The 21,849-nt window shown below is 48.5% G+C and overlaps 7 protein-coding genes across 7 annotated transcripts; 4 read left to right on the top strand and 3 right to left on the bottom strand.

The window, feature by feature from the left end:
* Positions 1 to 1,881: 1,881 nt before the first annotated feature.
* Positions 1,882 to 4,285, top strand: LHYA1_G001264 (uncharacterized protein; the record flags this gene model as incomplete). Its single annotated transcript, XM_031146248.1, has 4 exons — positions 1,882 to 2,739; positions 2,791 to 2,886; positions 2,936 to 3,090; positions 3,136 to 4,285. 4 exons carry the CDS (start codon positions 1,882 to 1,884, stop codon positions 4,283 to 4,285), a joined length of 2,259 nt encoding a protein of 752 aa, XP_031008735.1.
* A 667-nt stretch (positions 4,286 to 4,952) lies between these two features.
* LHYA1_G001265 (uncharacterized protein) lies at positions 4,953 to 8,037 on the bottom strand (the record flags this gene model as incomplete). The annotated part of the gene is made up of 6 exons (XM_031146249.1): positions 4,953 to 6,356; positions 6,406 to 7,130; positions 7,180 to 7,458; positions 7,512 to 7,667; positions 7,733 to 7,855; positions 7,914 to 8,037. The coding sequence occupies 6 exons, from the start codon at positions 8,035 to 8,037 to the stop codon at positions 4,953 to 4,955; spliced, it is 2,811 nt and encodes a 936-aa protein (XP_031008734.1).
* Positions 8,038 to 9,717: 1,680 nt separating this feature from the next.
* Positions 9,718 to 11,110, top strand: HMO1 (High mobility group protein; the record flags this gene model as incomplete). The annotated part of the gene is made up of 3 exons (XM_031146250.1): positions 9,718 to 9,807; positions 10,157 to 10,552; positions 10,601 to 11,110. 3 exons carry the CDS (start codon positions 9,718 to 9,720, stop codon positions 11,108 to 11,110), a joined length of 996 nt encoding a protein of 331 aa, XP_031008733.1.
* A 2,207-nt stretch (positions 11,111 to 13,317) lies between these two features.
* On the bottom strand, positions 13,318 to 14,257 carry LHYA1_G001267 (Maf-like protein; the record flags this gene model as incomplete). Its single annotated transcript, XM_031146251.1, has 2 exons — positions 13,318 to 13,923; positions 13,982 to 14,257. Coding segments are annotated over 2 exons (882 nt in total), but the record flags the coding sequence as incomplete, so codon positions are not given.
* A 152-nt stretch (positions 14,258 to 14,409) lies between these two features.
* Positions 14,410 to 14,845, top strand: Max (the record flags this gene model as incomplete). Its single annotated transcript, XM_031146252.1, has 2 exons — positions 14,410 to 14,536; positions 14,643 to 14,845. Coding segments are annotated over 2 exons (330 nt in total), but the record flags the coding sequence as incomplete, so codon positions are not given.
* A 342-nt stretch (positions 14,846 to 15,187) lies between these two features.
* Positions 15,188 to 17,077, bottom strand: LHYA1_G001269 (putative threonine--tRNA ligase, mitochondrial; the record flags this gene model as incomplete). Its single annotated transcript, XM_031146253.1, has 2 exons — positions 15,188 to 16,983; positions 17,050 to 17,077. The coding sequence occupies 2 exons, from the start codon at positions 17,075 to 17,077 to the stop codon at positions 15,188 to 15,190; spliced, it is 1,824 nt and encodes a 607-aa protein (XP_031008730.1).
* Positions 17,078 to 17,389: 312 nt separating this feature from the next.
* On the top strand, positions 17,390 to 19,151 carry LHYA1_G001270 (uncharacterized protein; the record flags this gene model as incomplete). The annotated part of the gene is made up of 2 exons (XM_031146254.1): positions 17,390 to 18,258; positions 18,374 to 19,151. 2 exons carry the CDS (start codon positions 17,390 to 17,392, stop codon positions 19,149 to 19,151), a joined length of 1,647 nt encoding a protein of 548 aa, XP_031008788.1.
* Between the last annotated feature and the right edge of the window lie 2,698 nt (positions 19,152 to 21,849).

Below are 21,849 nucleotides of genomic sequence, written 5' to 3' on the forward strand. Positions count from 1 at the left end.
TAATTGATATGTCTTTGAAACAATGCCCTTAATGTTCGACGTCCTGGAGGACGTTGGAACATACCTAGAGATTTGAATATTGAGATTCCAATACTGAAGAGAAGGTGCCTTACTCGTGCCACTGCCGATATCCTTTCATGGATAGTACTTCGGCTGGAAATAACATTGTTGTATGCGAATATACTAATCAAATGCGCTGTATGATTATAAACGTTTCTGTGGACATTATGCAATAGTCCGCCGAATGACAGCGATGGAAAGAGACCTACCCGCCCTGTATATGTTGGAATTGAGCGGCCGATTTTAACACCTTCATAACTTCCAAGAAACACAGCATCAACTGATAGAAAAACAAGTAGAAAGTCATTTTCATAATGCTATGCTACTGCAGGTGTTTCTTGTTTGTTTTGAATCTTCTCTATACAAATTTGACCAAAAAGGGCATTAAGAAGGCTAGTAATCTGGGTGTTGCACATCGAGGGCATTTCCAACAGATAGAGTTACGGCCCCTTAGCCAGTCGCTAGCCGCGGCTCACGACGTCGGGACGGGGCTGAAAAGGAGTCCAAACTTGCGCAGGCGGGTAAATGCACTCAAGCGCTTGAACCAAGATACATACCGCACTGTAACTCTTGGCATCGCTGAAAGGGGGGGACTTGGCTGGTAAGCGAGTGCCAACAGTTTGGGCTGCACCTCCGTACCAACATTATTCAAAGTAGAAAGCGTTTGGCGAGATGCGTGTAGCTGCAGCTTCTTCTGTTTTCTTTGGAAATGAGTTTTCTATCTCATTTCTATATGCCACCAGGTGCTATATCCATTCACTGCGTCCAGCACAGATTATATTCCTATTCTCATTCGACTGTGTCTCGTTCCTGCTTTCCCTGAAGCCCGACTCATTGCAGCCAGATATGAATTACTCTCCCCGTCCGCACTGCCCCTTCGGCATTCTCCCAACGAATTTTGTAACCCCACGTCGACTGGCCTCGCAAAAAGGTTTGCTCCCAGGGCAGTACTTTGTTACCAAGGCGGTACCTAGGTAGCATTCTTTGAACCTCGTCATATCCCTTCAGGCAACCGACAGAAGGGAACGGGATCAGTACAAGGCAGAGGATGCGGAGGATATACGCATGCAGAGGATTCTCGACCTGGAAAACACATTAAATGGATCAAATAATGAAGACTTAGCCTCCCAGAAATTCGCTGGAGCATCGGTGCAGCCTGGGACCAATGCAACAAGAGGCTGGTTGAAAAGAGTAGGTGCGCGAAATATAGGACTCGGCGTCGTTGATGGACCTGCCGTTCGTAGATGAAAGGCTACACGTGGTGTATTTGAGATGTTTTACGGGGGTCGACTGTGTATATATATCGCCCATGGGTAGCTGCTGCCTCACAAGATTGGTGGAGCAGAAGGATACGAGGAAACATGAAAGAAACAAGTCTGACTGTGGATACGTAGTAGAAGAGGCTATGAAAGCCTAGAATTAGCAAAATTTGTCAAGATTATCCTTGCCAAAGTTGTTTCTTTAATTTAGGCAATATCAAATAGCCGCATAGAAAGCTAAAGATATAAAAAAGATTTCGGGTTACCCCTCCTCCCTCCTAAGCATATTAATAAATTAGCGCATGAAACCTTATTATTCAGGCTGCAAAACCTTTCTATGTGGGAGGATCCGAGTCCAGAAGATCTCCTTATAAATATTGTGGGATGCCCGACTTCGCTTCATCTCGAGCTCTGACAGCATGCTTCGCGTTGAAACTACATAGAGCGTGGAAATTGTCGACATCGCGGCCATTATAGTCCCACGATAATCCGTACGAGCAAGTCGTCATCAAGACAACCTGAGTATAGCATCACAATGTGATTGACTTGAAACCATACTGGCATGGAAAGTAGACAGTTCATTTGCAGACATGCTGGCTGCGGTAAAAGTTTCGCCCGCAAAGAACACCTTGGCCGACACGAGAAATCCCACGATCCTTCCAACCTGCTCCAATGTCCAGCATGTAAACGACATTTCAATAGGAAGTCCGCTTTCCTACTGCCACTCCGCTCCAAAAAGCAAACTAAAATCCACAATAGTGATAGTCTTCAACGTCATGTTGTCAAACATGGTGCTACGTTCAGACAGATTCCATCAGTCAGAGCAAAGCGAGCGTGTTTTAATTGTCGAGTCTCGAAGTCGAAATGTGACAAGAATGATCCGTGTTTTTCATGTATTAAAAAAGGCGTACAATGCAAATTCCAGCATGATGGAGACAGCCATAGGCCGAGCAGAGATGCAAGTTCATCAATTGCTCCAGGGACCTCACAGTCCTTGAACCACAACCTCACAACTGCAACTACGGCGAAACCTTATTCTCTAACCGTGGTAGATGATACCACGACACAGCAGACATCTCTGAAAGATTCGTATACAAGGCCCTCAGCAACCAAGCCCCGCGGTCTTATAGATTGGACACTGGTTGAAATCCAACCTGATCCTCACGTGCTAGCTCCCACTCCCAAAGAGGTGAATAGTCTTCAGGAAGTTGCGCAAAAGTATAGGGAAATATACTTCAAGCAATTCCATCACCGCTGGCCAATCGAGCACCGGGTGTCACGCGAGTATGATGGAAAGGATACTGATCTATGCGAACTATCAATACGGATGATCGGGGCCTGGCTACATGGTACTAGCGAGTCTGTTGACTTTGCCATTGAAACGCATGATGAACTGATGGACCAGCTTATGACTCGGTTGGTATGCAAGCTCTACTCGTTGTTTTCCCATCGCTGACAGTCCAATTATCAGTGTCAAGTCACTTCACAAGACAGGTTTCAGCAATCATTACCTGCCTGGGTGTGCCATGCCGCTGTCCTGAACATCATTTTTGGACTTTATCGCGGGGTTGGTCTTGATTCCTTGCGTTCGCCTCAGAAGTGCTCACACAATGTAGCATAACCGCGGACTATCTCGCACAATTATTTTATTGAACATTCTTATTGCTGCTCTTCGAGAGGTCGTATTCTTCCGACCAGCAACAGCATGGGCCGACGAAAAGAAAGGATATTTCGTGCCGATGCGCACGATCAAAGAGGGAGAAAGGCAAAGGTATGAGAGCTTCTACTTATAATACCAATGCTGAATTAGCACAAGACTAGCATATGCTCTGTTTAAGCTAGATTCATATACCAGCATATTACGAAATCTACCAATGACGCTTTGTCCCGAAGAATTGCACTTCTCACTCCCGTCTACCTTCTCCTTATACAACACCAACGGCCTTCATATCTGGGAACCACGGCTGATTGAGGAGCCCTCTTACCGAGCCTGCAAGTCAATGAACGACTTGATCGTGGAAAATATATCAGGAAACGATTCTAGTTTCACAGGTCAACCTTTGCTAATCGAAGACATCCATCTCTGCCTCTGTGCAATGCAATCGAAAATATGGAAGCATGTCCAGAGCAACAACAGTAGCCAGAAACCCAACAGAGCTGTTCCATGCGCCGAGAAAGAATCCCTGAGGAAGGACCTGGAGAGACTGAGATCTAGACTCGACGAGATCCTAGCCCAGAACCCCCATCCATCCTCCCCCAGTTTCGGCCATGAAAAGCTTCTTCCCTATCGCTACTACTACGGCATGGAAGACCACACGCAAGCAGGCTGGCAAGAACCCGTCATAAACCGAGTAAACGACCTCCTATTTGACACGCAAATGCTCCTCCTCCTCCTAGACCTCCACCTCTCCCTCGACATCCCAAACCTCGTCCAAGTAACCCGAGACCAAACCCCAAGCGCGATGGAACAAGGATCCGCAACCTTTCAACGCGCGCGAGAACACCGTCGACTCTCCGTTCAAAACTGGACTTCCGTACCAGCAGCACGAACAGCTATATGCCGCGCAATCGATATCCTGGCCATATACCAGAACTTCGTTTCGTCGTCCGGTCCGGATATTAGTACGCGAAACTTAGATCCAATATGCCACATTGCGCTGTGTACCTCTGCTCTGATCATCTGGGCGTATTGCCAGTTCCACGACGATGATGCTCAGACTTGCCACCAACCAGGTCCCGATCCCACAACAGGCATCGAAGTAACGGCTTGCAGTTCCGATTCCGGTTCCGGTTCCCTCCTGGAAAAAGAACCCTTGATTGAAACAGGAGAGGATTCCACACGGCCGCTGATATGCGGTGTACGGCTTTGTAGACATAACACCAGCGCCTTAATAGGTATATTCCGAGAGTGCATACCAGAGGGCTGGGGCTTAGTGCGTGTAATCGCGCCGGGGATTTTTCCATAGCTAGCATAAAATAGTAAAGAGGGAGAAGATAGCCAGAGCAAATATATAGTGCTTAACAATCACCATACTAATGAAATGAAATGACCACAGCGCTTGATTGATCTCATGCATATACCTACTTAAGAATTCCTAGGATCTCGAAAGTGTAGTTCTTCCTTCCTTCCTTATGTATAGCTTCTACACGAGAATCCGCCATATCTACTTTACAGAGCACAATAACTGCATTTCAAAAATGAATATCAATAAATACATCACATCACAACATAACACATCACTTCATTTATACTTTTTTTTTTTGAAAATGTGCACTTACTTCCTGCCATGCAGGCACATGACCAATTTGCGAATGGTCTAACTAGCTATAGTAATAGCACTAAGCGCTAGGAACAGAGATACTTATTGTGCTAGTTGTCTTGGGAAGAACAAATTGAACAGCTAACGAAGAGTGTGGGAAGGAGGCAGCGCGCTAGATAGGGGAAAAGCGTAGGTAGGTTATAGGGGAGAGATCAGAGGTTAGTGAAAACCTGGACTAGATGTAGGAAAATATTGAGGTCACATATATAGGTACATTAGTACTTGAGATTCTAGAAAAAGCGTCGATTGGAAAACGTTGGTCTAAAAAGTCAAACACCGCTTCACTCACTTGTGCCTCCTGGCAACCACATATCTAAGAGAACCAGCCACCGCCTCCCTCCTCGCGTCTCTCTTCCTGGTACTCCTCTCGACGCTCCTCTTGGTATTCTTCTCGACGCTCCTCTTGGTATTCTTCTTGATACTCGTTTTGTCGTTCTCTCTCACCATATCCAGCCTCATTTCCTCCGCCGTATTCCTGACGAGGAGGTTCCTCAAAACGCTCGCGTCTCTCCTCGCCATAATCTCCACCACCGTAGCCCTCTTGTCGCTGCTGTCCGTAGCCACCACCACCGCCATAGCCCTCTTGTCGTTGTTGTTCGTAGCCACCACCACCGCCATAGCCCTCTTGTCGTTGTTGTCCGTAGCCACCACCGCCGCCATAGCTCTCCTGTTGCTGCTGTTGTCCATAACCCTCTTGTCTCTGTCCGCCATATCCACCCTGGCTTGGGCGCTCATCACCACTATCGCTATGATGCTTCTTATGATGCTTCTTTTTCTTGTATGAACCATCACTATCATCATCGCTATCCTTTTTATATTGTTTCTCCTCACGCCAAGCCTCTGCCTGCACCTGTCCACCAGGACGCTCATAGATGCGCTCGGTAGTTTGCTCATAGTTACCTCCGTAGGTAGGGCGAGTCTCAGTGCGTTGCTCGAATCCACCACCGTAATTTCCAGAGCTGTTTTGTTCATAGCGTTGGTAATCGGTCTGCTGGGCTCCGCTTGAGTATTGGGTCTCTGAATACTGTGCTTGGTTGTATTGATTGCCACTGTGCTGGACCTCAGTGTACTTCTGTTGGTAACCTCCACCGGAAGTGTAGCCCTCGGAAGAGTATTTCTTCGTCTTTTTCTCCTCGTCGTCTCCACCAAAGGCGCCGCTCAGTAGAGAGCCGCCAAGCCCGCCAGCGAGAGCACCTGCTATTCCACCTAGAGCTCCACCACCTGCTGCTTCTGAGGCGAATTTGCTGAGTCCCGAGTTTCCTCCGCTGGAACCGCCGTGGCCGCCTCCTGATGAGAGACCACCGCCTAGGGTGGAAGAAATATCACCGAGAATACCGGCGGCAGGGCCAGATGACCCACCAGCTTGCTTGGCCATTCCCAAGGGCTTGCCACATCCGTGACCACTATCCTCAACACCTTCCTTGTGATTCTCTCCGTTCATGACACCATCGCGGCTCAACTTTCTGCGGTACTCTTGCTGTTCGCGCTGGTCCATATTTCTCCACCACTGCTCGACAACTCCGAACATCAAACGGCGGCCGTCAACTGCGCCGTCATCACCCATTTCACGTTGGGCGGGGTGATGGAAGACACCGTTGATGATGCGGTTGATAGTGCGGTCTGCATCGACACGCGGATCGTCCCAGCAGGCGATGAGCTGAGGAACTACCCATTTCAAGACTTGAGAAGCAATCTTGCCAGCTGGCTCGTTGAGAATCTGAGACTGGTTAGCTGAAAACCGTGTAATTAGAATGGATGCTACTCACGTTGGAGAAATGGTCCTTGGACAACATAGAATGAGTGGGATCAGAAGAACGGTCATCATTGAAGACGATTAATTGCTTGTCCTTACTGCTCTGGATAATCTCAGAGGAGCCAGTGTTCAACTCAGTCTTGATCTGGCTGATGATTGGGAGAACGAATGGCGCCAAGAGCGAGAAGACAAAGATATTGAGTTGTTCCTCAATCTGCTCGATAAGATCTGGCAAAATTGGAATCTTCTCAATTGCTTCAGTGATCGACTGCATGAGCTCGTCGTGCCATTCGATGACAGGGTAGATTTGCTTGGCGACGTCCTGCATTTGGCGAGTAAACTCTTCTGGCTGGCGGGGAGACACGCGCATCTGGTTCATTTGAGCAGCAGTAGCATTTGCTTGAAGCTCATCTGCCTTGCCAGCCTCGTCCTTGCCACCAAAGAGTCCAGAAGGTACGGAGCTGAGGAGATCCTTGAGGACACTGGTATCAGCGTTACTGCCTCCTTGCATAGTCCCCTCCAGCTCTGAGATTTCGCTTTGCGTGGCCTTATCGGAGAACTCGCCCATTACCGAGTGGAGGAAATCAACACCACCGAAGGTTCCAGTAATGATAGGGTAGACTTCGCTACGAGCTCCTTGGAGACGGATAGCGGTTTGACGGCCAACATGAGGGAAGACATCGCGCTCGCCCATCTCAATAAGAGCTAGTTCGGTGTAGTTGCTGTGAGCAGAATAATCTGTATATTGTTAGATGGGTGACCTTGCTCTTGCATTTGGAAAGCTTACCCTCAAGACAGTGAAGTCCGGTACCTAGCAGGCGAAGAGCCTCGTGAAGCTCAGCCTTGTTTCCGGTTTGGGCGTACGATCGACCCAGTTGGATGCATTTACCGAAGAGCTGGCGTACATGCAAAGCAGAGGTCATGATACCTGCTTGCTCATTGGCAATATAGTTCTTCAGACCAGTTCTAGGGTCAATCGCCAATTCAACTCGTTCGTTGATAGGACCACGAAGTCTACGATCATATTGTGTCGCATCGAGGTTATCCGCATAGTCTTTGGGGTTGTCTATAAAGATTATACGTTAGGTTAGTAGTTTAAATGTGATTCAGTAGACGTACCGATATGGTCTTCTGGTCTGTAGCAGCCCAGACGTTCAGAAGTCACTTCGAACTCCTTCGTGCCATATCCAAATGTCATAAAACCAAGGACCCAGAGAAGAATTCGAATCGCTTCAGCACTGACATATTTGACGGTTCCGACATCGATTGCTTGAGCTGGAGGGGTAAAGAGGTCAACATGTGTCCAGAAGAGTTCCCTCTCTTTATAGATCGCAACTCACAGTAATCTCTCAGCCAGTTGCCAAAGTAAACTCGAGCAACGTTCATCTTGTCAAACTTCTTTCCACCAGCAGCTCTCGACATAACAAGCGTAAGGAGGGTGTCTTCGATATCACCATGGCGCCCTGGTTCGGGTCAGCAGAAGTTCGGAGCTCGCAGAGCTTCAAAAACGTATATACTTACAATTAAGACCTTCAATCTTAGCCACGCTGGCAATGTTCCCCGCTCCGAAGGCATTCGCAGGTCTCGCCAGGAGCAGGAGAACTGCGAGCGTCAGCACCGCCGTGGTTGTGCTAATGCTCGGCATGGTGACAGTATTGTTGTTTCCGTGCGTTGGTGCAATGGGCAGCGGATCTGGAGAGGGGGATGGGCTGTGATGAAGCTTCTAACAAAGCTGTTTGAGGATGAAAAGTCAGTGGGGTGCGATGTTAGCTTTGCCTGCCAAGTGTTTTGGGGCTTTGGGGGGGTTTGTTTTGGTGGGGTGGTTCTGCAGAAGGATGTATGCCAAGTCCCGTCAGGAAGGACAAGAGCCAGTCAGATCAACAGTGCGAAGAAGCAATCGCTACAGCCATCAATGGTCTGGAATTGGATTTGGAGGGGTGAAGAGCACACTTATGCTTCTCAAGGTACCTACATTATGGGGAGGGATTGCTGCAAGATAGCGGGCGGTATCATGAAGCAATTCACACACCCTTTGCTTGCTGCCAACGGTCCTTGAGGCTTGAAGGCTGGATGGAGTTCACAGTGAGGGGTTGTCGGCCGTTGGCGCCGATGCGAAATCACATAAAACCGGGGCACCTTAGGCTCCGCTCCATACTTGTAGGTGTGGTTCTCACTGGACAACAGCTCTGATCAGTGGGGCAGGGGCAGGGGCAGACAAGAGCTGAGCAATTGATGTGTGTGAGGTGAGGGTGCGGGGTGTTTCACTTTCAGGCTCGAGGAGGAGCGGAAAAGGAAAAAGCTGCGTCGTATTCAAACCTTACAGCACGCCATACAAAAAACATATTCGTACAGTCGTTGTCTACGATCCAATCTGTAGGTATGTACTCGTAGGTCTTCTCGCATTTATACGGTAAGGTAGTGAGGCTTTCAGCACAGTGTAACAAATGATCTTGCAGATGATGACCCTACCCTACCATACCTACCGTGTAAGTAAATCTAGCAGGCGTTCAATGCCAATCGTTCGGCATCAAGCTCATCAGGTGCACTGAGCCAAGCTCCCTCCCTTCCGAATCTGGCGTGAACTCGTACTTAGGGTATAGTACTCTGTATTTTTGGACCGGCAGATACAGGCTTTGTGGTGCCGACGGGCCTCGCGGGCTTTACCAGTTGCTTCGTTCTAGGTTTCAGTGCTTCGCCATAGAAGCCCGAGCAGCTCTCACAGTAGGGGTAGGGTAGCGAGGGTAGGTAGGTACAGAACACACTACACTCACAGAGTTTTGGCCGCCTAGCTCGATGCTGACTGACGGACGGGCTGCAGCTGTGAGAAGAAAACCCGGAAGCTGCGCTGCGCTGCGCACTGTACAGTGATGGACGCAGAAATGGCTGCAGATAGCAGAACAATCTACATAGGATAGGATAGGATAGGTACCTAGGTGATTGGATATATGCAGAAAAGGTGAAGAGGTAGGTAGGTAGGTGGTACCTAGCCTAGGTAGACATCGATAAAACCCAGTGCACGCCCAGATGAGAATTCGATTTTATCTTGGTGGGAGTAGAGAGAATCAATTGGTACTCGTAAGGTGTGGTGTCCTGCCTGCCCTGCCTGCCCTGCCCTGCTTAGTTGGTAGGTATCGTACTACCGTAATATCGCTCACCTAGCTACTGCTACAGCGAATCTTGACTGGCTCCAACCTCTGATTTTTCCTGAAAATCCCTCGTCCCCCCCAACTTCCGGGCTTCTTCAGCTGCAACATCCCCATCCCCATCCTATCGACCCTGAAGCAACAACACCCACCCACCTGCACCCACCATAAACCTCAACACTATGGCCAAGGGAAAGAAAGCAGAAGAGAAGCCCAAGGAGGTCGAGACCATTACCCTTGACGTGAAAAGCTTTGTGCGCACCAGAGACTCGGTGAGACTGATTTCACCTCTTTCATTCCTCTTCGTCCTCCATCGGCGCATCGAAAGTCTTCGATATGCTCGTCGCTGAAGAACGTACCGCGCCACCACCTCCATTGATCGCATTGCTTATATCCCACCCACCACTGCTCTCATAACATCAAACACCTCGAATCCCGCGTTCCCACATCTACGCGACCCTAACCCGCGCGAGTTTGCCATTGTCATCTCATCATTGAGGCTCGCGGCACCACGCGTCGCCAGTGTTTGTTTACATTCGCGTCCGAACATCCCACCTTGACCTAAGCTCAAGCTCTACCTACACCTGGAACATGACTGAGCAAGCACTAACATGAGAGAAGGTCGTCAACGGGCTCGCAACCCTCCAAGAAGCCATCAAAACCCTCTCGAGCGCCTACATCAAGCATACAAATGCATGTCTTGGTGATTTTTCCACCAGCCAGGAAATCGACTCGTCTCTAGCCAGGCTTGGTGACAATCCTTTGCTACTGGGAGATCTTCAACATCCTCCGAGTCCAGCCAGGTCGGCCGCCGCAGATGCTGCACCCGAGAAGAAGGAGCGCAAGAAGAGACAGCATGACCCCAATGCGCCAAAGCGTCCTCTTACACCTTTCTTCCTGTATATGCAGACTGCGCGCCCCATCATCACGCAAGATCTTGGACCAGAAGCTGCCAAAGGTGCTGTCAGCACTGAAGGCACAAGAAGATGGGGTATCATGGACGATGACGACAAGCAGGTTTGTCGACCTCTTCCTACATGCTTTTACATATACTGATTCATGTAGCTATGGACCAATGCCTACAAGGACAACTTGCGACTCTACAACGCAAGAATGCACTCATATAAAAGTGGCACCAACCCGGATGCTAAAGACATGACCGAACTAGAAGCAGCTGCCTATGCTGATGAGCACAACATCGGTGCCGATGCCGCCTCAGCTAACGCGCAACTTGTTGGAGAGGCCAATGCTACTGTTCTTCATGACACAGATGCTGAAGGCGAGCCAGAGAAGGAACCCACGCCTCCTATCAAGACGCCAAAAGGCAAAGGAACCCGAAAGAGCAAGGCTACACCAGTATCATCTGCCCCCGAGCCAATTGTCCCAGCCGCAAGCATTGTCCCTCCCAAGGCCGCCCCAGCAGAAAAGGAAAAGAGTCCCGACAAGAAGCGCAAGCGAGGTAGCAAGAAGACTGTAGATGAGTCGGTTGGTGCTGTTGAGAAAGAAGAGCTCCAGGTGGAGACACCAAAGAGCGGCCCCAAGCCAAGAAAGAAGAAGACGAAGGCTGACTCCTAGATCTTTGCGCCGCGTCTTACTTTATGTCTTTACTTCTTGCTCTTGTCTTTTGAGACAGAATCAGGACTTGCTGTCTCCTGTGCTTTTTCCTTGGCAGCAATCAAACGGGTATACGTAACATGGTTCATATTTTGATTTTGGTTCGGATGCTTATTATGGCTGTATGATGGGCGGGATGTCGGCTGGGCTATATTGGTCCCTTTTGGGCTGGTTGCATGGGTGTTCTTATTGCCTGAGTACAAGTAGTAGATTCTAGCTCGTGCAAATTTCATATTCATTGCTGAACTGTTCGACCGGTCCTTATGTTTATGGTGACTACCTTACCTATGGACTGCTCCGATTTATGACATGTGGGGAGAGCAGAGACAGGGCAACAGCAGATCTTGGTCGTCCAGCCGCTCAATTCACCACACAACTATCTTCAAATTCCAACTCTGCCTCGTCAGTCAAACACCCTCCGCTGTCTGTGAGTTCCTGACACTTTCTGGGTCTATGAGCTTGTTACTGTTTCCTCACTTCTGCCTACCTTAACCCCTCTTATGTATATAACATAAATCGTTCTCGACCTCTTCCCACGGTAATTCACCTTACAATAACGCCTAACTGTCCCCTGTTTACCTCCCTCATCTACCTATATGTAAGATTTCCTATCCCTCAGGCCAAGCTACTATATGTATATCTGCGAGGTCCTCACCATTCCTCTTTCTTTGCACAACCAAAATACAATACCACTCGACCGTTTCTCCCCTTCATTCCGCCATAACATATGCATAACGCGCTTCTTCGATAACTTCCTGGAAAAGATTCCCGCGATTCCACATAATCCCCGGTCCTATTTGCTGCTCTTCAGGCTTACGGCTACTCATTGCATGCATGTACGTGGGTTTCTGTTTCTGTTTCTCCTTTCCTGACTACCTGCAGTAAATAAAACGGTAATCAAAACTCGGTTTTTGGTTCTCGGACTATATATACCTAGCTGATAGATCTACATATACGTATACCATGAATCGCCGAATCAATATACCAACGAAGATCGCAAAGGCTACTTACTGTACGCTGCTAAAGCCATTACCAACTCTCAGCTGCCAGCAAGTCAGTCGCGGGGCCCAGGCCGGGGTGCTGAAGCACAGCGTGGTTTGTGGATCGATTCAGTGCTGTTGGCTTTTACACTGAGATATTGCATTGAAAGTCAGGGCCTAGCCTCTTACTGTACTGTAGCAAGCAACTCGACGGTTAGAATTTACGTACTCTCACCTCTACAGACGTGGGATTCCTCGGCGCATCTGCCGTGCACTTCATGCTATCAAGCTCAATCTTGATAATGAACATGATAATGATTCCAAGTACCTTATGTAGGTAATACTCGATCTTCTCCTCCACTCTATTAGCCTGATAATCAGTAAAAAAAAGCATTCCACGATCCCCCGAGTGCTAGCCCAGCTATTCTTATTACAATCTAACATGAGCGAATTACTAGGATAGTCATTATGAGGATATGATATAATATGATATAAATTCCATTCCAAGGTATGCGTGGCATGTTGTTAAGGTAGGTAGCTGTGCCGTGGTATTTTAGGTCCTCGGTTAGGCCCCTTTCTTCCCACTGAACAGCACCTGCCTATCTGGGATGAACTGGAATTATCTATAGCAAAGGTTCCAAATTGCTCTGAGTTGACTTGAATAGGGATTTTAGAAGAAGAAGAAAACTCGAAATAACGTGCTTTGAGATTATAGCCGACTCATTACTTGAGGTGGGAATTTGTAGCATCGGGTTACTTTTGTGTTCTGAGTGATGCGGAACTCCCCTAAGGACTTATTTTCATGAGGCGTATTGTATTGGCTGTTGCTTGACAATAGGTTGGTGAACCTAGGCTAAACATCTGATATGTTAAGAGACTGTCGAAAGCTCAGATTCATAAATGCTTTGCCTTTCGGAAGATCCGCATGGAAACCAGATCTGTTTTTTTAGCTACATTTTCAGCCTCATAGGAAATGCGGCATGGAAAGTAAGTTCTAAAATTGCCTTCTCATATTAATCCGTATAGAGGGGGATACAGTCCCATATGGACTTTTGGTTGAGAGCTGCCAAAAATGCCTTTGAGTTCACGATAGCCTAGCTCACGAAGCCACCTGCGGCGCCTAGAACTTTGAATGTTTCAACATGAACTGCTCAAGATGATGTACCTGACTGCATCATTTCCTGATCTTTACTCCTCCTCCTCATCCTCCCCTTCAATATCCTCCTGGTTTAACACCGCCTTCTCCACCAACGCCAGCGTAGCCCTCAACGGCAAGCCTACCACATTATCCCAACTCCCCTCAATCCTCTCAATCAACAAGCTCCCCATACCCTGCAACCCATAACCCCCCGCCTTATCCACCGCCTCCCGCGTCCTAACATACGCCTCGATCAACTCATCGCTCACAGCCGCATCAAACACAACCTTCGTCTCCTCGACTGTCGTCTCAATATTATACCCCGGATACCGCGCGTCCTCGCGCGGCGCCACCACCGCTACCGCCGTATAGCTCTTATGCGCCACCTGATCCCGCAGCATCTTCAGCATCGCAATATGTTCTTTTTCGCTGCGCGGTTTCTCCAAGATGCGCCCGGAGGCTGTGACCGCCACGGTGTCGGCCGCGATGACGAGGGAGGGGTCGGGGATGGAGTTCATGGAGTTGGCGAGCGTGTGCTCGTATACTGAGATGCACTTCTGCACACAGGTCTGCAGGACGTATTCGAAGGGGCCTAGGTCTTCTTTGGACAGGTCTTCGGGTAGTGTGGAGGGTATAATTTCCATGTTTGTGAAGATCTAATTATGCAGATAGTAAAGTTAGCATTGTAAGAAAAGGAGCAGGGAGTGAGTTGACCTTGGAGAGAATCTGTTTCCTAGATGGACTCTGCGATGCTAGGATAATACGCTTTCCTCGTAATTGGTTCAGAACCGGGATATCGAGGGGAAAGGGACCGCGGGGGACTGGCTTTTTGCCTGCTGTCGCTCCATCTCGTACAGGTAAAGCTCCATGTTCAACAGCCGCAGCTTCGTAGGATGGTGGTGCTTCTGTCATTGTGCTACATGTAGTGTTGACCGTGACGTTGGTTTGGCGCAAGGCTGATGAATGCAATGCGCTCGGGAAATTCTGGAAGCCTTGTGGATCCGCCCGCGCATGTGTTTCATTCCCGACCCCGCGGTGCAGGTTGTATCTTGATAACGTGCACTCAATCCTTATCTTGCCATTACTGTGTTGTTCACGGGTTCGATGACTGCTAATCATCATCTGATGTGATATCGACAGTTGGGAGAGGAAGCATGTCTACATCACCTGCGCGCGAGGGTTCTGCGAACGCGGGTAGTTCGAATGGGAATCTGGACGAGAAACCTAGATTATCAGAACATGAGAAGAAGGCGAATCATATTGCTTCTGGTAAGGCTCGCCCTCTCTCTCTACCTATCACTAGCAATATCCTTCCACATTTACAATACGAATGAGGCGGTACGATTCCTAAAAGCATTACTAACCCGACTCTTAGAACAAAAACGCCGGCAAGCTATCCGCGAAGGCTTCGATCGTCTCACGGAGCTTGTACCTGGATTAGAAGGACAAGGGAGGAGCGAGAGTGTGGTTCTCAAAAAAACTGTCGATTATATGCGCGCACAGTTGGATGAGAGGAGGAAGCTGGTTGGTAGGATTGAGGAGTTGGGCGGGCAGGTGGAGGACGGTATGAAGCGATGATGGTTTTATACAAGTAAAGAATGGATGATTGGGCATTTTGCGGATCATGGAGTTACGGCGGAGCGCAGAATGGGGAATAGAATGTCGATACTCGGAGTTGGGCTTTTACTTTTCCAAGAGGCAGAGGCAGCTACAATTGGGCTGGAAGAAGTATGGATTGAAATTTGGGACATTATCATCTCTACTAATCCTGTATTATGAAGAATCAACGTAAATTGTAATGCCTCAGCTTGAAAATATACTACAGTGCTATAGGGTATCTTCTCAGTTAAGAGTCGAGTAAGCTCAGATGACTCAAATAGTGTACAATTATCTACATATATACAGACCTCGGACATGGTCTCACACGTACGAAGTTTGAAAGCCATTCAAAACCTTCCTCAAGGTCCTTGCGGTTATTTCGAAAGCCTTCAATTCTTCGTGACTCAGCTTACGAGGTGCAGGATCCCCATCCTGCGAGGCAAACTCTTCGTCGGCAGGAGCCCAGTGCGTACCCCAGTTGGGATACCTGGCGTCTCTCTCCAGCTTGGCTTCCTTATGTGCCACGAGGAGGTTGTTCAGCAGTTTACTCTCTCGGATATCGTAGCGGTAATTAGGGATAGCGGAGAAATCAACAGTGAGGCGATTGGATTCAACATTTCGTGCGCCAACAACTATAATGACACCGTATCGCTGGTTCTTGGCTTCCGAGAGTTTTTTGTTTAGACCGCGAGGAGAGTCATCCACGTCAATGGAAAGTCTATTCCCACGGACAAGACCAGCTCCAAGAGCCCCAAGACCTCGACCCTCGCCATCTGTTGATGGAGGGTCGTAGCCTTGTAGGTCCTGCACTACTTTCTTGACAAAATCGAGAGTTTCTTGTTGATCATTGACAGTCAATATCTTCACCTGGCGTGGATTCAGCCAAAATGGCCATCGACCATTATGGTGCTCAATCAAAAGTGCCATAATTCGTTCAACCGAACCCAAAACTGCTCTGTGTATGAGCACAGGAGTGACAGGCCCTTGAACCGAAAGTAATTCCGCGTCATCCGTAGTCAGACCTTTCTGTTCAATCTCCGGCGCTGGTGCTTGATATTCCAATTCGAAGCGCTTGGGGAGTTGAAAATCGAGCTGGATTGTGGCGGTTTGATGCTCTTTTCCATCCGAATCTTTCAAAATGATGTCGATCTTTGGCCCGTAGAATGCTCCATCTCCCTCATTGAGTGTCCACGGTTGCTCGCTTGCGACGAGGGATTCTCTCAGCGCCGCTTCTGCGTTGTCCCATTCTTCTACCGTCCCAATAAAGGTATCCTTTGGTCTTGTAGAAAGAGCTAATCTATAGGGCCCCAGACCAAGTACTCCGTATGTCAACTTTACGAACTCCAAGGTCTTTGAGATCTCTTCTCGAATTTGGGAGGGGCGACAGAATATATGGCCATCGTCCTGATGAAATCTCCGAACTCTTGTTAATCCACTGAGCGCTCCCGAGATTTCATTTCGATGTAAAGGACTGAAATCGGCAAATCGTATAGGTAGATCTCGATAACTTCGTTGCTTGGAAGCGAATATGAGGCAGTGTCCTGGACAATTCATGGGCTTCAGTCCATATTCTTCATCTTCCCCAATCTGCCGACCCTCCTTTTCCCCGGACGCCCCTCGTCCCGTAACAGAATACATGTCTTCTGCATAGTTCTCCCAGTGTCCCGACTTCTCCCATAATGACTTTTTGTAGATTGTAGGGGTAATGACTTCCTGGAATCCGAAGTGTTCGTATTGAGTTCGTAGAAAGTCCGTCAGCTTATTGAATATTCTCGTTCCATTTGGCAGAAATATAGGTGAGCCTGGGCTGTATATAGAGGTGGTGAACAGCTCTTGCTCGATCCCTAGGTGTCGATGATCTGGTGCTGCTTCGGGCTCCTTGGGGTTCTTGGGTTTCTTGTGTGATTTAGGCCGATCGTAGCGCCTTTTCACATCTGATGGCTGCGGCGGCGCTGGTTCGCAGGCTGAACAGTAGCCATTGCGAATAGCTACAACTCTCCTCGGAGCCTGAGAAGTAGTGTGAGATATCCTAGTGCCGGTCTGTAACAGTCGTAGGGCCCTCGAGGAGCGCATCACGGTGATCATAACAAGCTGGACGTCGAGCAAGAGCTTTTTGCCTGAAGTGGACTGGACTAGTCACAGGACTCAAGGCGCTGGTCACGGCGCGTCGCGATTCTACTTACGAGTAAACCTTGCAAATCTTGGCGACATGTGGCGAACAAGACGAGGAGACAAGGGGGGCTGGGCTGCTGCTGCCCTGTCATCGGACCAACGTCATGTCAACACGCACGTCCAGTGACATATAGCGACATACCTTCTTCACCTTATACAAAAGCACAACATGGCCCGCTGTTGTTCATATATATTGATTGACCCGTTGTCTATTCTTGTAAAGTGAATTGATTATCGCGCCTACTTCAAACCGTGACAAATATATTCTCTATCAACAAGTACAGTAGACGCCAGCCGCATTGTTTGCTACTTCGTACTCTTCACTGACTGTCATTGCATCAAGACGCCAAAATGCCACCTAGGAGAGCAAATATCACCCTTGGAGAATCATGGGTCGTGGAGGAAGAAGAGGAAGAGGAAGAGGACCATAGTCCCGACTACGTGCCAGAGAATGAGGAGAGTGAGCCCAGATCTCGACGCAGCACACCAAGACATCGAGCACGAGGGGCAAATAGATCTCCCGAACCAGAATTAGTCATGCCATCGTTGGATATGAATTCACTGGATGGGTCATGGGCGGATACAACAAGCAAGGGTATGCGGCAATCTGGCAATCTTTCCGCAGAGAGATCTAGACTACAAGAATCCCGCAGAAGAACGTCCCGTCAAGGTCCTATCAACGGTAGTCCTGAGAAACGAAGCAGAACAAAGCCTTTGTCTGCCCATAAAACATCGACTGGCGCAACATCCTCTCGGTCTAAACTTGTACGCGATGACCCAAACAGCGCCCAGAATATCTTGGATATTACTGTCGACCACACTCTCAATATAATGTCGTGGGTCCTCGATGTTTTTGGACGCGCTTTAAGAATCCTCAAGACGCCCATATCTTACTTACTTGCAGTATGGCTACTGTTTGGCTTCGGTCTCGTCCTACGAAACCTCGTTACTACTTCGATATATGCTTCTTTGTCACCCATCTGCCGAATTCCTGGGACTTCACTACTAAATCTACCATTTTGCCCGGTGCATTCTGCCGACAACAGTAACGGGCCTCCCCCTCCAGTAGAGTTTGATCGCTTGATGACGGTTCAGGCCAACTTCGAAAAGGTATTGGAAGAAAGTGCCGGAGGTGCTTCACTACCCGTCGACATGAAGCGTGGAGAAGCTTCAATTCGAGACTTGCGCCAACTTGTCCGCTATAGTCAGCTGCATTCTAAGTAAGCTATTGAGCAGATTCTCGGTGCTTCCATTGACAGTATCTTCCTTTGGTCATTTTAACTATATTTCCCATGCAACTCAGGGTTAGACCCATGGTTACTAACAGTTTACTAGGGACGAACTTGTGCTCGAGTTTGATGGATTCATCGAAACTGCACGTATTGCGTCATATGACCTACAGAAATTCAATAGTCATGTTGGTCGAGCAGTTGATAATGTTATCTCCACGACGAGATGGACCGCCCGGGTCCTTGATGGGATCGAAGAACGAGATGGATCCCGTGGATCTATAAACTCATTCGTCAATGACAAACTCCTAGCGCCCTTTCAGCCCACAAAATTCACGGAGCAGATTCTATTAGACCAGTACATTCAACATACACGCAGTGTTGAAGAAGAGATATACCGGCTAATCGACCAAGCACAAGCACTTCTCATGATTCTCAACAATTTAGAAGATAGATTGGAGGTCATTCACGGTGTGGCGACTCGGGAAGATGTCTCCGCAAAAGCCCAGAAAGAGGAGATTCTTTCATCGTTATGGGCGATGCTAGGCGGCCATCGGGGCAAGCTAAATAAGATGGACCGCCAACTTACCCTCCTCCAACAAGTCGCCATCTATCGCAAGACGGCGTATGCACATGTCTCTGGGACTATACTTCGTTTACAAGCCATGGGTGCTGGACTCGAGGACCTAAGAGAGCGCGTAGGTGGCCCGGAACTGTTGCGCGACAGAAGAGATATTCCATTATCGGTGCATATCGAGAACATTCAAAGAGGAGTCGAACGACTGGAAGAACAGCGAATGAATTATCGCAAGCTTGAAAACGAGAACCTCAAACAGACACTAGAACGTGGGCAATCATCAGATGGTTCTTTGATAGATGGGTAGATGGGAGGGCTAGGTTTCTGGTAGCTCCGAGCTTGTCACGGTTTGGCACTGGGTTAGGGTTTTGCAACACCGCATACGACATTTATTTTAGGTTATATTGGCGTTTGGAGACTTGAGATACCCTTTAGCTCGATGAATTTGACTCTTTTCTCTTTTTCGAAGCATCTCTTCCTTCCTTTCTCTTGATATTTTCTTCATTTCACAACTTTTTCTTATATCTAGTTCTGATAATTTACCACAGTTTGCATAAGTCTGGCGCCACGTTACTGGACATGTAATGGCACAACGGCACCAGGTCATCCTGAGCTGTTAATGCTTCACCCGGGCCCGTTGAATCAACTTGGCGTACAATCATACAACCTTCGATTCAACAAGTCGATGTCGTTTTGTAATACAACTGCTTGGGAACTACTCTCATGTAACGAACTTCTATCATCAACACCCCTCCGACTCAAAACATACTGGCCCTCGAATATCCAGGTTAATAGCACATCACCCTGAAATCTGGGCCCCGTTATGGCGGCTCCTATTCCAGAATCGATGTCTTCACCATCGGGCCAGCCCTCCAGTTCTTCCGATGTGACCTCATCTCTGAGCCTCGGGAAAGGAAAGAGCCTCGAAGCCCAGAAATATTCAGAAATCACAACACCAACAGCATCCGTGTCCTCCATGGATCGAATCAAGCCTGCGTACTTTTTGCCAGCAAGAGATACAGCCTGTGTCAACCCCGGGACAATATATCCACCTCGTCCTAACATGATCACATCCGCCTACCACCTCCGCCATGGGTCAGTCAAAAAGCTCATGAGGGTCAACTTAAATCTGATCGCTGTCCTACCGGAAATGAAGCTCTCCGTGAGCGACGACATCAGCATACACCCAAACGGAAACATTGAGATAGTGAATGAAATCATATTATCTGAAATTCAAGAGATATATTTATTCGCAACCCGCAGACAAAATCGTTTACGTCGTCTGTACGAGAGATGGAGGGCCAAACTGCGAGGCACTGTATCTCCAGAGGACCAAATGTCAAGAGACAAGAATGAGATGCTGAGAACCGCGATCTGCCGGTTTTATTTGAAAGACAGACCCTACAAACGACCTTCAATGGCCTCTGCGGGAACAGAGGTCTCACTTTCGGAGGCTCCAATGATCCAATTTCCGGAGGCCATCGTTGACGTGCATGATCTGGAGTGGAATAATTATGGGAAACTGTCACTCATCATTAAGCGCCAAGCTGCTTCGAAGCTGAATACGGAGTCTGTCTTGTGGCTTCCTGATGACCATCCCTTCCTGCGCGCCAACATATGGGGAAATAATCTTGCGGAATGGGCAATTGCACCGGGAGTCAGGCCAGTACTGAACAAAGCCGGCATGGTAGATATTACGAGGAATCATATTCGCCACAGAAGATGGATTTGGATCACACGGCTTGTAGATGGCGTCCCGGGGGTGGATTACAAGGTCACGGGAGATCTAGAAATTGCTAGGACAATGTATCGTCAGCTGACGAAGCAGGAAATCCACAAAAGAATCAAAGTCCCGAATAATATATACCTTGCGAACATTGTCTGCCAAGGATATTCTTTTTCTCCAGTGATAAGGCCTAGTCCCGGTGGTGCTTACGGTACACTGGAGCCTCTTATTCTGCATGGTGATGGGGCCTTGAGGGCAGCAGAAAATAGAGAACTCAGAAGGAATAAGAGGAAAGACGCCTGGAAATCGCAGAGAGACAAGGACCCGAAAAGAGAGTTCGGCTTTTTGAAGTATCTTATCAAAAATTACGGCCGCAACGTATTTAACACTCGATCCCAAGCGGAGGCCAAAAAGGAAGAGACATCCGTTAGATGCAATCTCATGGAGGGGGAAGATATGTCCGATTTCGAAGACTTCGACGAGGAGGCGCTGTGCACTGAGAATTTACCGAGTCCCAACTACATGGAGTACTTTGTTTCCCAAGCAAACGCAGCTGTGGCTCACGAGGAGGCACTCTACGCTCAAGGCCTACCGTCAGCCCCTACGGTAGCGAATGTAACCATGTTCAACAGCAGCAACGTAGCGGAGATGCAACGTTTGCTCAAGATGCAATGCCCGCCCTCGCCGATATCGGGTGAGGTTCCCCTCGACATAAAGAGACCCGCCCAAAAACTCGCGTCCAAAGAAAAGAAGCTCAGAAAAGGCAAAGAGGTCGATAGGGAGATTCCGAAATTCCCAATAGCTTTCGAACTCCTCGAGATAGAACGTCCAACTCATCCACCTCTACCCAACATACAGGTCGCTAAAAACATCTACAATCCAGACGACTTTCTTCAGACAGATACGCGGGAACGACGAACTACAGATTGTGCCCGATGTAGCGATCCATATCAATTTGGAGCAAGGAGCCCCTCTGGGCCATCTTCAGGGCCTTCCTCGAAAGAACATTCTCGGCGATGTCAACTCCTCAGCAGTCAGAGCGACATGGAAGGCTTTTGGCGTCCTTCGAAACCAGCAGAGGAAAGAAATGTCGCCAAGAACGATCCCCCTCCGAAACAACTTTCCGCCAAAGACCAACCGAATGTTGATAAATCTCGACCAACTCCGCAGGCTGGCATAAAGAATTGTACTCTAAAGGCTGAACAAAACTCGGAACCATCGATAATCAATCCTATCAACAACACTGTGAAATCTCTGCCCGAGTTCAAATCTGCCGAGG

Source organism: Lachnellula hyalina (genome assembly GCF_007821495.1).
Source record: "Lachnellula hyalina strain CBS 185.66 chromosome Unknown contig00012, whole genome shotgun sequence".
NCBI classification, from domain to species: Eukaryota; Fungi; Ascomycota; class Leotiomycetes; order Helotiales; family Lachnaceae; genus Lachnellula; species Lachnellula hyalina.